General features: G+C 50.0%; 1 protein-coding gene across 9 annotated transcripts in view; it reads right to left on the bottom strand.

The window, feature by feature from the left end:
* Positions 1–14474, bottom strand: part of RGS3 (regulator of G protein signaling 3) — a 130778-nt gene that overhangs the window by 95810 nt on the left and 20494 nt on the right. For 3 of the 9 annotated variants that reach the window (XM_082470257.1, XM_082470264.1, XM_082470269.1), the window contains exons 4-8: positions 14322–14416; positions 13280–13348; positions 5301–5361; positions 4034–4124; positions 3414–3469 (exon numbers count right to left, since the gene is read on the bottom strand). In XM_082470257.1, coding sequence (XP_082326383.1) covers positions 3414–3469; positions 4034–4124; positions 5301–5361; positions 13280–13348; positions 14322–14416 — 372 coding nt within the window. Of the gene's footprint in view, positions 1–884; positions 3346–3413; positions 3470–4033; positions 4125–5300; positions 5362–13279; positions 13349–14321; positions 14417–14474 lie in introns of those variants that run through there. The other 6 variants (XM_082470263.1, XM_082470266.1, XM_082470265.1 and 3 more) reach the window with 5 other exon arrangements.

Below are 14474 nucleotides of genomic sequence, written 5' to 3' on the forward strand. Positions count from 1 at the left end.
CCTCTGAGCATCTCCCTGAGACCTAAGTCTGCCTGTTTGAAGGAGTTCAGGACCCAGATTCCAGGCTGGTCATTAAAACACAGAGGGACTTTTCTATACTTTTAAAATCAGAACCATTCCAGAGTCCCATCAGCTTGGACATTCCCAAAATCTGGACATCCCTTGCCTTCACCCTGTCTGACACCATGCCTTTTTTATAAGAAAAAACAAATGTCCCTCACAGTTCTAGAGGAGTCTTGGGGGCTAAGGGATCATCACTCCCACTCTGCCCCATATCCTGAGACTGGAGGCTGAGGGTCAAGCCCCCTCCGTGAAGTTGGGCTCTGAAGCCAGAGGACTCCGGACCCACCTCAAGGCATCACAGCCACCCGGGAGGAAAATCATGTGTGCGCACATATACACAGACACATCCTACCTCACTCACAAGCACACACCAACACACGCTAAAACACAATCACACCTACACAATGCAGGACAGGCACTGCCGTCCCATCAGAAGTAGGGAAAGTTAGCAAAAAAACACAAATCCAGCTGCTCAGCAACCTAGCCACTTACAATCTCAGGCTCGGGATGCTCTTTTTATAACCCACACTCCTCCCAAATAAAAATGACAGAAAATCAACTAGATAATCTCACCATGGACACCACCCAGTCAGTGGTTAGGATGGCGAAAAGCTGGCCTCGTCTGCCCCTAGAGAGGGGCGGCAGGTAAAGGCCACCTCGGGGCCAGTTCCTGCCTCTATCCTCCCCCCAGATCACAATGAACCTGCAGGGGCAGGAGGAGGCAAGGAAGGCCTTGTGGGGAGACAAGTCCTGCTCAGTGAGCCCACACCCCTGACCCCCAACAACACCCCATGCGCCCCCCCAAGGGGCCAAGCACCCACCTGGCGGTAGCGGCGCTCCGAACACACCTTGCAGAGCCCATTGAAGCGGTTCATGGCTGCGGGTCCTGCCTCGACTGCCGACCCATGGAAACCCGGCTCTCCCCCCCAGCAGTGGGAGCCCGCACTGCGCCCCGTCAGCCTGGCATGACCGCCCTGGGAAGCCCGCCCCGCAGAAGAATGGCAGGAAATCACCTCTCACCTCCCCAAGCCCTGTCTGTGCTGTGTGCCTCTGCACGATAAGCCCGAAGGCTTCCTGAAACCTCCAAATGACAAGGAAGAGGGAGAGTTTTATATTAAAATTCCTGTCAACTAGTTAGTATTCCCCGGGCCCCGGCGGGGAGAGGGCGCCTTTGTTCTGGCTGCATTCTCCGCCATGGGCCACTTTGTGATTCCAGTGTTCTCACAAACACCGCTGGCTGGAGGAGAACCCAGGCAGAAAACACGGCCCACTCTGTCACAACGCCGCCTCCCCCTGCAAATCCCAGGATCCCCGGTACAAATGCAGGGAACTAACTCAGCCTGAGAACCTAAGGATGCTTTGCACTCACAGACATCCCACGTCAAGACAGGGAATACAAAACATCTGGAGTTTGCCTGCCACTCAGAAGCTCTTAAAAGTCAGTTTCCTCATCCATGTACGTGGGCTGCTTTAAGGATCTGATGACAGACCATAAAGTCAGGTTGGGAAGGGATTTCCAATCACTAGATAATCCAGCCTCCTCTTTTTACTGGTGAAGAAGTGGGGGCCTTGAGCAGTTGAGATCACACAGCAGGGTGGGATGGAGCTGGGACCAGAGCCCCAGTCTTGATTCCTGCCTTGTAGAGCAGTGCCTGGTGAGCCTAGAGCCGCTTCCACCAACCTCGAGCCCCTGAGGAAAACTACCCAGCCACTCACATCCTTCATGCCAGACAGTGTCCCTCGGTCCAGCCCAGCTTTGGTTACTGTACAGTGGTCAGGTCACCCAGGTTTCTAATCCTCCATCCCTCCATGCACACGAAGAGGGAGTTGAACAGGTCACCTCTTGGGGTTCTCCCCCTGCCCCAACCAAGCCTCTGACAATCACCCACACCTTGCTGAGTCCTACGGACATCTCTGCGTGTGCAAGCCGAGTAAAATCAAACACACCTCAGAACAATGTCCCCAGAGGCCAGGGCCTGTGTGCAGAGCCTAGCACGAAGTAGGACTCTCCCAGGCCACCTAGAAACCTGCAGTGTTGATGCCCGGGCAATTCCCACAAATCCCCAGGGAGACTCCCTGGTCACTGTCCTCTCTGTGCTCGGCATGTACAGAGAGAGGGAGAAAGGCCTTTGCAGCTCCCCCACTGAAGCTGCAAGAAAGCTTTTAAACTTGTAATGAAGCCACAGAGAACAGAGACCCAGCAAGTTACTCTAATACTGTACTATCCAGTATGGTAGCGATTAGACACAGGTGCAATTTAAATTTAAATTTTTAAATAAAATTTAAAATTCAGGTCCTCGTTCATACTAGCCACATTTCGAATGCTCAGTAGCAACCGATGGCTAGTGGCTGCCATACTGGGCAGTGCAGCCCTAGCCTGTACGCGCTGTGAGGGCAGGGATCTTTGACAGCTATATCCCGGCACCCGGCACAAGGCCTAGCCCATGTAGATGTTCAATAAATACTTAATGAATGAATGAGTGAATGACTTGAGTGAATGAAAGGGGAAATGTCTTGTAGATAATAATACACCTAAATGTCATATATTATCATGGAAAATATCACTGTTGTATCTTCCCAACTAGGCCACTTGCAGGAGACAGGCATACCTGAAGCCATATTTCAGATCCTCCCTGTGCCACTTGCTGGCTGTGTGGCCACAGAGAGTGACCTAACATCTCTGAACCTTACAAGTCCCACTCATCTGTGAAATGGGTAGTAACAACCACCGCAGAGGTGGGAGTGAGGGTCATGTTAGATAACAACCGAGGGACTACTCAGCACTGGGAGCTTGTTTCTCCCTCTCTTAGTGGTTACAGCAAACCAGAGATCACCTGCCATGGCCTGCAAAGTGACAAATTTGGATGAATTCCCCAAAATCCCTATAGGAAGGTTCCTCTCTAGCTTCAAAGCCCTAATGAAGTGAGGACCCATTGGTCTCGGGCTCAGACTCACAGCTGCTCCCTGACATCAAGGGGGCCAAACCTGAAGGCGAATTGGGCCACAGTGGCAGGGGAGGCAAGGGGCCTGAGGGGGCCTGCAGGAACGGGAGGACTCGGCTTCAAGAGCCCGAAAGTCAGTACAACCCAGACTCCTCTACTTCCAGGGGCCAGGGCCCGGCTCTCTCCCCACTGCTGCCCCAAGCTTGAGTAACCCGAGAAAAGCACCAGAAATAACCTCTTAAAAATGCACAACTTGCTGAGTTTCCAAGCACCAAGTGAATCTGAGTCTCAGGCACCGAATGCTGCCCTGTTTAGGGGTCTCCTGGGCCAAGGGACTGACCAGAAGCAGGTTAGAGCCCAGAGCAGTGCTCAGGGCCCGTCAGTCCTGCCCAGGTTGTCCCCACCTACCTTGAGTTTCTCCCTGTTCTCGGTGTCCTCACCTCCCAACAGTCTCAACAAAGGGTCTGGAAGGTGACAGAGCAGAGTCAGAAAGTTTCTGCTGGCATCTAAGTGCCCGTTCCACAGCCCACCCAGAGGATGAGGCCAGGGTGCCAGGCCCATGTGGCGGCCCAGGTCACTGCTGGCCTCCAGGATGTGGGAATGCCCAGGCTCGGGCCAGGCAGGGGCTCAGGAGCCAGATGGGTGCGTGGGAAGGACAGAGCAGAAGGGGAAAATCCTCAGGACCCACAGCAGGGCCCACATGGCCTGTCTGCAGAGGTGGGCGCCCCAAGGTCAGCCAGGCAGCCCAGAGGGGATCCTGAGACCACGGACCCTGAGGAAGGGCCACACGGGAAGGTCCAAAAGCCCAGCCCTCCATGAGCTAGATAAATAAAGGAGTCATGGGCACGAGGCTGCCTGCAGGCTGCATTCTAGCAAGCACTCGTGAGAAGTCCCTGGACCCAGGGTCTGATGGCAGCCTAGGGTGACACATGCCACAAAACACAGGGACTGAGGCTACTACACAGTGGAGTGGGGGGAGCCCTGGGGGTCGGCATGTCTGGGCAGAACTGAAGGTGGTGGACATGCACCTCTCAGGGGCTGCAGTCTCCGCCTGGCCACCTTCAGGTGCTTGGTCCGGCCCAGGTCCTCGCGCAGCAGGTAGTACCAGCCGCTGGTCTCCTGTCACAAGAGAAGGCGTGACATGCTCAGAGGAGGCAGAGGGCACAGGTCAGGCAGCCACCAATCCCCGTCAAAAAGCAGCAGCTGGAGAGCCTCCTCAGGAGCAGCATCTCTGCAGACACACACACTCCAGCCTCCCTTCCCCAAAGGGAGCTGCCATGCCTGCACCTCCAGGAAGCCCTCCTTGATGCTCCAGGCAGAGCTGATCCTCCCCTCTGCCGATTTCCCACGCCTCTTGTCCCTAGAGAACAAGTCTACTCACAGGCTTGCCTCCCCCACTAGGCTGTACACAGGCTCCTTGATGTGCCTAGTACCTAGCCTGGTACACAGCAGGAGCCCAATAAATGTTGACAGAACAGAAGGGAGGGAGGGAGGGAGAGGCCAGAAAGCAGGCATCCTGAGGCCCCTGAGCAGTCCCCAGGGGCAGACATCTTCTCCCAAGAGGGAATAAGGCCAAGACTGCAGTCAAGACAAGATAGTTGGGACCCACATGTAGGATAAAGGGTCCTCAGCCACCTACCCCAGACTTCACTTCCAGGACACAGAGCTGGGTGGCAGGGCCACCTGGCAACTCCTTGCAGCAGGCCACCAGAACATCTCCAGGGATATGCAAGAGGAGCACATCCCTCCCTTGCTCAAAAGCCTCCAACGCGGGGAGTGCCATCCAAGTAGAGTTGGGTAAGGGTCTGGCCACCCACAGGGAGGGGCCTCTAGGTCCCAGAGTCCTCACCCAGCCTGAAGGAAAGCACCACAGAGGATGCTCACTCCATCCCTGAGCACCTGCTAGGCCCACAAGCCTGAGACCTGGCAAACAACGTCAAGGCAACCCCTGGAACAGACCACGAGAAGCACCCGTCCCTCAGCCTCCAGGGCAGGCAGTGCCCTGAGCTCTGAGGGACCTGCCAGTGTCCTTAAGGGAAGACACCAGACCTAGAGCCTTCTGGGAAGACTTGGAGCCACCTAACAACTGGTCTCTGACAAGAATGAGCCAAGGCAGGAACCCAGACCCTTGGTCACGCAGGTAACAGTGTTGTTATCAGGCCAGGGGGCACCTGTCTCAGTGGGGCACCATCTCACAGACTGAAGCCCCGCCACAGGGCTTCCAGACAAAGGCCCCTGCCTGTACCAGCCCTGGCTAGGTGGCCTGACACTGCCAGAAGCTTCCCTAGGACCCACCTTGTCCGGAGTCAGGAGGGACTTCACCCCGAAGCTCATGCAGCCAATCAGTCCACTCTGTCTGGGAGAACAAGAGAAGTTCGAGTGAGCACCTTTTCATTGCGCTACATCAGGAGGTCGATTGTCAAGTGTAACATAGGTTTGCCTGATGCACTGCGGTTTACGAAGCACTCTTACCTGCATTGTCTCATTTGATCTTTCCAACTTTGTGAGTGAGGCTGGAGTGGAGTTATTCTCTCCATTTCACAGAGGAAAAAACTGAGGCTGAGTTGATCCCCTTCCCAAGGTCACAGGACTCATTAGTAGCAGAGTCCCATGGGAAACCCACCATAGAAGCTCAGAGTTACCTCGGAGGTTTGAACCGTTCTGGTGCTGGTAGGTCTGAAGAGCCAGTCCCCAAAGGGAATTTCAGCTCCCACATCTGCTGGTGATGCTCAATCCAGGAGAAAAGTTATGGGACCTCAAGCTCAAGAAGCTTTGTCTTAGGTCCAGGCAAGACCTGGGCAGTGCTTGGACAGTTCCAGATCAAGGTCCAAACCAACCTGACACACAAAAGTTGCCAAGACCAACCTGACCTGGCTGCCAGTGGGCCAGTAGACATGAGCCAGGGTCAGGACTCATGGAAATGTCACGCTGCGCAGACAGGCTGAGTTCAGTTGGGTCCTACTTGACTAAGGGTAATTCAAAGTTCCTGAAAAATGTCCATCATTGAGTTCCAATGTGCAACACTGAGGGACTGATTGATGCTTGGCAGCTTTCAACAGTGATAGCATAGATTAATATTAATGAAGTGACAAAAATAATATTGCTATTATGAGATAAAAGCAAGTTTATAAATCTATAGTTTAATGAGAAAGATGTCCACCAAAATATTAACAATGGGTGTATCTGGCAGGTGGGAATAGAAAGGTTTTTCTTTTCTCCTTTGGGTTTTTAGTGTTTTTAAATTTTCACTGGGAACAAGCGCTACTTTTGGAATCAGAAAAAAAAAAAAGTAGTATAAATGTATTTGAAAGTACTTCTATTCTACCACATCTTTCTCCACCCTAACACTAGAGTTGCTTTTTTTTTTTCTACCTCTTCTCTCTTAGCATATCCCCAAAACTCAGGCCTCTTCAGAGATTGGTTTAATAGCTATTAATCAAGAAACAACATGGGTATTAAGACTGGAGCAGAACCCTGATGGTTGACTTCAATATGTGAGGGACCCACATAGACGAGGGATTCAGCATGTTCTGGGGAAGGCACCATATCAAAGCCAAGGATGTAATGAGCTGCCTCGATGGGTAGTGAACTAACTCCCTGGAGATGTGCCTCCTCGGAGCCTGGTCTAAGGGGGCCTGAACAAGTCCACAGAACACCCTGAAGAGCCTGTCCAAGTCCTGTGCCCCAGAGCCTGCTCCTGAGATCCAGACCCAGTATGTCCAAGGTGGGGTCTGGGCATGGGAGTCTGGAGAAAGCTGCCCAGGGGATCCTACAGGGCACCCACCCGTGCCTGCCCCAGTCGAGGACCGGTAGTGTACAACATCTTTATAAATACATTTTGTTTGGATTCTCCAGAAAGGATGGCAGCCTACCACCTGACAGTCCGAAGCAAAATAAAGCTGGCTTCTTGCCGGCAGCCAAGCCGATTGAGGGCCAGGGATGCAGAATGCTGGGGACGGATTCTCAAAGCTGGTACCCCGCCCCCACAGATGCACACTCTGCACCAGGCCGTGTCTCACCAGCTACTCTCACTCTGCTACCCGCCCCCCGCAGCTCTCTCTTCCTGCCCCCGCTTTCCCGCAGCCCGGGCTGCACCTGCTCTCTTCTCCTTCCTTGTCCCCTCCCATCATACCAGGCCATATTAACCATCTACCCATAGAGAACAGTGTAGTCACTCCATTAAAGCGACCCTTCCACATCCACCTGCCCACCCAGCACCAAAAACAAATACTCCTCCCTCCTGGCAAGTGGCCAAGTCAGCACTAATGGAGGGGCAGCTGCAGTGGCCAACATGAGTGGCAGACACTGACCTGAGCTGACATCCCAGAAAAGCCTTGTCAAGCCTTTGCCAAAGTCCTCATCACTGATTTAATTTTGTGTGTCAACACATTCAAAAGCAACCCAGCTGGTATCTAGGTGCCCACACTGCCTTGCTGTACACTTTTCTTTCACACTGAGTATGGCTGTAACTTTCTAAATCTCTAGGCAGGATGCTTTAGCTGTAATAAAGGCTGCCTCTCCCTGCTCTTCAGTAAGTGGAAATTTCATCCCCTGGTGCTTAGAGAATACTAAATGGTTAATAGCCTCTCGTGAGCTTTGCTTCCTGCTAAGGGGCCTCCAATGATTTCATGATAATTTAGGCCAAGCAAATGGTCACAATTAATGTCCATAAGCAGGAACCTCTAAGTGTTCTTCAATTAGCTACTCCTGAAACCTGTTTTCAAAAACCTTTGGAAGAAGAAAGACTTTTTTTACATGCAGCCTGAGTACACGGCAATATACTGGTCAGGTAATAAACTTGGGAGACCGCCTGAAATTTCTCTAGGCACAAAGTCTCAGGGGCCAAGCCTTGGGTACTTCTGAATGCCAAACCCTAAGCTCAGTGAAGCCTTGACAAACGGATGAATCCATCACGCCCATGTTGGCAGGCACTGGGCAAGGAACTGCAGCATTAAGGAAACAAGACAAACATTCAGGAATTTAAATACCAGTTCAAGACAGCAATACAAGGGATGTCACTAGACAGAGTGAGATTGAGAGTTGAACAGTGCAGGCAACAAATGCTGAAAGCTTAGAGAGGCAAGAGGTAGTTTAGGACTGAGATGCTCAAAGAAGGCCTAAAGAGTTAAGCCAGAGAGAAGGAAAGGAAGAGCATTTCAGGCAGAGGGAATAGCTGGTACAAAGGCTCAGAGGTAAGGCTTCATGAAACATTCAAGGGCAAGAGTACAGCCAGCCCTCCGTATGAAAGGATGCGGAACCCATGGATACGGAGGGCCGACTATACTATACCACTTTATATAAGGGACTTGAGCATCCATGGATTTTGGTATCCACAGGGGTCCCGGAACAAACCCCCCAGGGACCCAGAGGGATGGCTGTACTTGGCTCAGTTTACTTTTGAGCACAGGGTAGGAGAGCCGCTACAAAATGAAAATGCATTATTTTAAGGGAATGCACTTTAATTCTCTCTCTCAGGGGCTTAAACTATTTCTGTTACAGACTTATCCCATTTAATCTCAATTTATTTTTAATTTGATGGCTTAAATCGCACAATAATTTTCCAATCATTTTTTCTTTCCTTATGCTCAGTCCCCATCTCTGGTCACAAGCTTTCTAACTTTATGGCACTGCACTTGGCACTGAGGTTGTTTATAAAATAGTTTAAAGGAAAGAGCACAGAGTACCCAGGATAGTGTGCGACACACAGCAAGCAGCCTCTCCATATACTTAATTACTGTTAGCATAAAAGATTCCGTTTTTCAAACATATGCTGTGTGTGTTTTGGGGCTTTTTTAACTTGGTGCATAACATTACAATTCTCTCTAAGATTGTTCTCTGACCACAAGTTCTGAAAACACTATGATTGACACTAGAAGCTTCAGTTTGGCTTTTACCATATCATCAAACAAAACTTTTAAGTAGTTCAGTTCCATAGTCGGTGATATTAAGGAGTTACTGTTAATTGTTAAATGTGATAATGGCATTGTGGTTGTTTTCTTAAGCCATCTTTTAGAGATTTATATAGCTGAGATGAGATGATGTCATGAGATGGGATTTGCTTTAAAATAATCCACTGGAGGAGGGGAAAGTGGGTGAGGGCATAAATGAAATAAAATTGGCCATATATTGATAATTGATGAAGTTGGGCTATGAGTATGTGAGGGGTTATTACATACTATTTTCTAACTTTGCATATGTTTGAAAATGTCTATAATTTCTTAAAAACTCACAGAACCTGCAAGCCAAAAGAAATCTTTGAGATCACTGCATTTTACAGGTGAAGAAAATGAGGCCCAGAGCAGGGAAGGGACCTATCTACAGTCTCACAGCGAGTTGGAGCTAAGCCAAAATCTACTGCTCTGAGGCCTGGTTCTCCTCAGCTCCCACCAAGAGCTGAAATCACTGTGTGAGCTGAAATCAGCCAGCACCCCCAGAACTTCCTTGCAGATCATCTTGCTTCTCTAATACAAATTTACAGCCATAACTGGAAGGATCATGAGAATTCATGAAACAGATGTTCCCTTTTCATTTCCTGTTAGTTTCAAAATGCAACCGCCCGGACTTCCCTGGCAGTCCAGTAGTTAAGACTGCGCTCCCCGTGCAGGGGGCAGGGGTTCGATCCCTGGTCAGAGAACTAGATCCCGCAAGCCGCAACTAAAGCCCACATGCTGCAACTAAAAGAGCCCACATGCCACAACTAAAAGAGCCTGCGTGCCGCGACTAAAGATCCCTCATCCTGCAACGAAGAGCCCACACGTGGCAACAAAGATCCCGCGTGCCGCAACTAAGACCCAGCGCAACCTAAATAAATAATTTTTTTTTAATGTATCTGCCACATATTCAGCTGGATGATTTATATAAAACTACATTATAAATGCTATGAGAGGTAGCCTGAGGCCTGAGGCACAAGTGTACTGACACAGAAAGGGTGTGGCTTTGGAGCCTTTGTCACCTGGGTGAGCTGGTCAAGTGTACTATAATGTGGTTTGGCACCAGGCTACCTGGATTTGCATCTTGTTTTCACCATGTGCTGGCTGTGTTACTTTGGGCAAGTTACTTAACCTCTCTGTGCCTGTAAAAGAGAGACATCAATAATGCCTACTTTATATGGTGTTGTGAGGATTAAATTAGATAACGCATGGAATATGCTTAATGTCCACACACTTAGTGGACATTAAGTGATTAATAAATATGAGGTATTATATAACCTTGGGCAAGTTCCTTAGCCTTCGTAAATCTCAGTTTTCTCTTCTCTGAAGAGAGAGACAATAATAATTCCTACCTCTCAGGGTCGCTGTGAGGATTAAATGAGATAATGTATGTAAAGTGCTTGGCACAGAGAAGAGTTCATAAATGTTTGTTTCCTTCCTTCGGTAATTGTCTTTCATGTTGTGAAGTTGCATGTCCGTCCTTCAGAGAAGCACAGTTTGATCTGAGAGTGTTCGGCAGGGCAGAAGTTTCCGGCAAGCGCCCTGTCTGTCTCCTCCAGCTCAGAGGCCTCCTCATTCAGAGATGGATCAATACTCTGCCTCCCACCCGCTGAGCCGGTCACTGCGGTGCTGGCACCTTGGGCAGGGCCATCTGTTGGGAAAGCAGGTCTGCCTGAGCCTGCTCTGTCCCTCTTGAGCTTCGGGTTGGGACTGTGACCACGAGTTTGCCTGTGTTTTGTTTAATAAGGAATCTCACTTTCCCAAAATAGGCAACAAGTGGAGACACTGCCTCTGTCACGCTGCCTCACTGGGTGCTGACTCACTTTCCCCAGCCTCACTTTCTTTTCCAAAAACCGCCAAGTGCACTGCTGCCACTTCTCCAGCAGGCTCCGCCTGGCCTGCTCTGCTCTGCTCTCGCAGGAGAGTGGTCACAGCAGAGGGAGCGGTGACTCCCAGTTTGGTGTCTGCTTCCATCCAGAAGGCTCGTCAGGCGTCCTTCCGTGTCTCCGCCACTCCTCCTCTGTCTCCTTCAGGGCTTTCCCTTCCTGTGTCCATCCCTTCAAGACGGGACTCTGACCCTTCGTCCTTGGCACCCACTGTCTTCCTGGGTGGTCTCACCTGCTCAAAATTTCACCCACCACCTTGGCGGGCACGGCTCCCACATCTCCACAGACCTCTCTTTCCCCTGAGCTCCAGGTCAGCAAAGGCAACCCTCCCACACAGCTCTCAGCTGGCTGCCCTCCAGGCACCTCCATCTCACCATATCCACAGCTGCTCCCCCTTCCCCTCCGTACACTCTGGCTTAGCTGGAGACGTTACCAGCTACCCAGGAGTTATCCTTGACTTCTCCCACTGCTCTCACAGCCAGATCACTGCTAAGTACCATTGGTTTAAGCTCCTAAATATATCCTGGGTCTGTTTCCCTCCTCTCTATCCCTAAATCATCTCTCTCACAGAGTCACCACAAGAATCTCCCAGCTCCTCCCCAACCTCCAAAAGACCTACCAGAGTGATAGATCTAGAATACACACCTGTCATGCCCCTGCTCAACACCCTTCAGTATCTCCCCATCACCAGATTCCCAAACACCAAGCTGGCTGCATGAGGTTCACCCTGAGAACTTGGGTAAGTGCAGATTCCTAGGCCCTGCCCGTGAAAATTTGGACTTAATCAATCTGATGTGTTACCTGGGAACCTATGTTCCCCACCAGCATCCCAGGTGATTCTGATGCATAGCCAGGACTGAGAACTACTGGCCCTTCTGAGAAAATTCACACTCCAAAGAAACCCTACAGAATCATCCGATGTGGTTTATGCCAGCCTCTTCATCTTATCTCCAGTCAGTCCCTACTTTGTAATTGACCCTCCAGCAACACCAATGAGTTTGCAGATCCCTCTCCACTCCTGCCCTGCCCTCTGTACTCTACTGGCTGAGACTGAAGACTCTAGGGTCTAAATACCTGGGTTCCCATCTTGCCCCTACTGTCCACTGGCCAAGCGACCTTAGGCAAGTAACTCCCTTTCTTAGCTTCAGTTTCCTTTTCTGAAAACTTAAGACAAAAACATACTTTCCTTAGAGTTGTTTTAAGAACTAAATGAGATAATGCACTGTTAAACCCTGGCTTGTGGTCAACACCCAGTAAACGATTGCTCTTGTTTACGATACCAGTAAACGATAAAGTATCAGTAAACGATACTCTATTGAAAGACAAATCTTTCATTATGAAAGTTGAGGAAGGCTCAACTTTAAAAGCATACTAGCTATCAAATTTAGGGTACCAAAAAGCACTGAGCCCCAAAATATTTTCTGGGTCTAAGCTGGTGAGTTGAGCTGATTTTCATTCACCTAGGCCCTTTTCCGGTCACTATTCTGTTCTACGATTATTGGACAAATGTTACTGGCCACAGAGTCTCCCAGATTTCTTGGGCTGCACCAGCTAAATGAGCCCCTGCTGCTCACAGCAGGCCATGCAGTCAAGTGCTCTCACCCACTTCCATTCCCTTCCCTTAGCAGCTGATTCTCACCCTTACCACCCAGCACTCTTCCCCTGCTCTGTACTGGCCGCCATTACTAACGACTACATCCGCCTCCTGTGTCCTGGGCTGCCTGAAACCTGTTAGGTTTCTCCTACACAAAACTCTGCACCTCCTAAACTGGCCTCCTCATGGCAGCCTGAGCCCCCCGCACGTGTTCCTGCCTCTTTGCCTTTGCTTGTGCTGTGCTCCTGCCTGCAATGCCCTTTCCAGCCTACTCTCCTTGTCTTATTCTTGAGCTCTGCCCCAAGTTCAAAATCCCACTTTTTGCATGAAGCCTTCCTCGATCGCCTCAGCCCATGATGAACTCTCCTTCTTCCCACACTTACTGTCTTATTACTCATTTTGTTCTTTTATTCCTTCAGCCAATAATCACCAAACATCTACATGCTAGGCACTGGGTACAGTGGTGACTAAGAGAGAAATGGACCCATTTTTCATGGAGCTTCTACTCCTGTGGAACTGAGCCTGTGTGTATTGTGACTGTAATTTGCCTCCATGCAGAGCCTGGTGTCCTCTTCTGAAAGTAGGTCCCTTGAGAGCAGAAGCCAAATGTAGGCTCGTTGGCATCCCAGTGGCCAACACAGTGTCGTGTTGATACCAAGGGCTCAGCAAATGCACGTTGGTAACATGATCCTTGGCATCACCTGGAGTGACGGGGACTCAGGGGAGTGGCAGCCTCTCAAACTTAGCCACCACCATTCATTTATCCACCAAGCACTAACTGAGCCCCTTCTGTACGCTGGCCACCTGGCTGCCACCCATGAGCCCAGAGCAGGATCTCCCCTCCAGCTCAGCAGTTCCCCTCACCTGGAGTCACCTGCCCTGTTCCACACTGTGACCAGAAGGCGCTTCTGTTCGTCTTCCTCTGGGACGGGACTGCAAAGCAAACCAGACAGTCAGTGTGTTAGCAGGGCCGAGCTCCAGTCCAGACCCACGGAGTCCATCATCACGGCAAATTCTGGAAATAACCTGAACATCCAACCATAAGGAGCTGGTTAAATAAACTAGAGCACAAATAGTGTGGGAGATGAGTATTTATATTCATGAAAGAGTTTACATTACATTGTTAGGGATGAAAAGGAGGTTACAACACAATACTATAGAACAATTCCATCTTTGGAAACACACACCCGCACAAATTCAAAGATCTGAAAAGAAATACCACAAAACATATCCGTGAGTAGCAGGACTAGGAGTGTTTTCTCTCTTCTTCTTGTTTACCTATATTTTCTATTTTTCTACAATAAGCAAAATTACCTTGTGTAGTAAGGAAAATAACAAAATATGATTAATTTTCACTAATAGGAAAATACAAAATGTCCATTACCTTCCCATTGGCCCCAGAGCTCAGGGATGAGGGGAAGAAATAATAATAATAACACCTGACACTCTGTGTTATACTGTCTCATTTACACCTCCGCTCTCTGAGGTTGGTACGTTATTAGCCCCATTTTACAAGTAAGGAAGCCAAGACTCAGAGAGGTTAGCAAGTTGGGGACGGGCGGGAGGGGAGGCAAAACATCCCTCAGCTTGGAAGATTCCTGCTGCTAAAGGAGAAAGTTTGTCCCGAGGCACAGTGGGAAATTGCCAACTTTTTTCAGGGGCTGCCAGCCTCAGGCTGGACATTTTAGTTATGAGAACCAGCCACATGATACCGTATCACTGTGGACCTCGATGCTGGGCCAGGTGCCAGGGATGCAAGGACACAAGTCAATGAGAAAACAAAGACATCCTTTAGAAGTCACTGTTTTTCTGCTTAGATCTGATTCTAGATTTGGCAAACAGAGCTGTTTCCAGATAAACACTCCTTCCCTCTGCTCTCGAGGGCCCAGCTGCTCCAGACTCTTACAAGAAGAAGTGTTCGTGGAAGACTGGGTCTCTGCAGTCTGGAATGGTCTGCGTCTTCTGACAGCGTAGTCGATTATCTTCGGGGACCAAAGAAATCTTGAATTGGAGAAAAGTAAGGGTTAGCCGATCTCAGAGCCATGTAATCACCTAGTGG

Source organism: Balaenoptera physalus (assembly GCF_965194825.1).
Source record: "Balaenoptera physalus genome assembly, chromosome: 7".
Taxonomy (NCBI): Eukaryota; Metazoa; Chordata; class Mammalia; order Artiodactyla; family Balaenopteridae; genus Balaenoptera; species Balaenoptera physalus.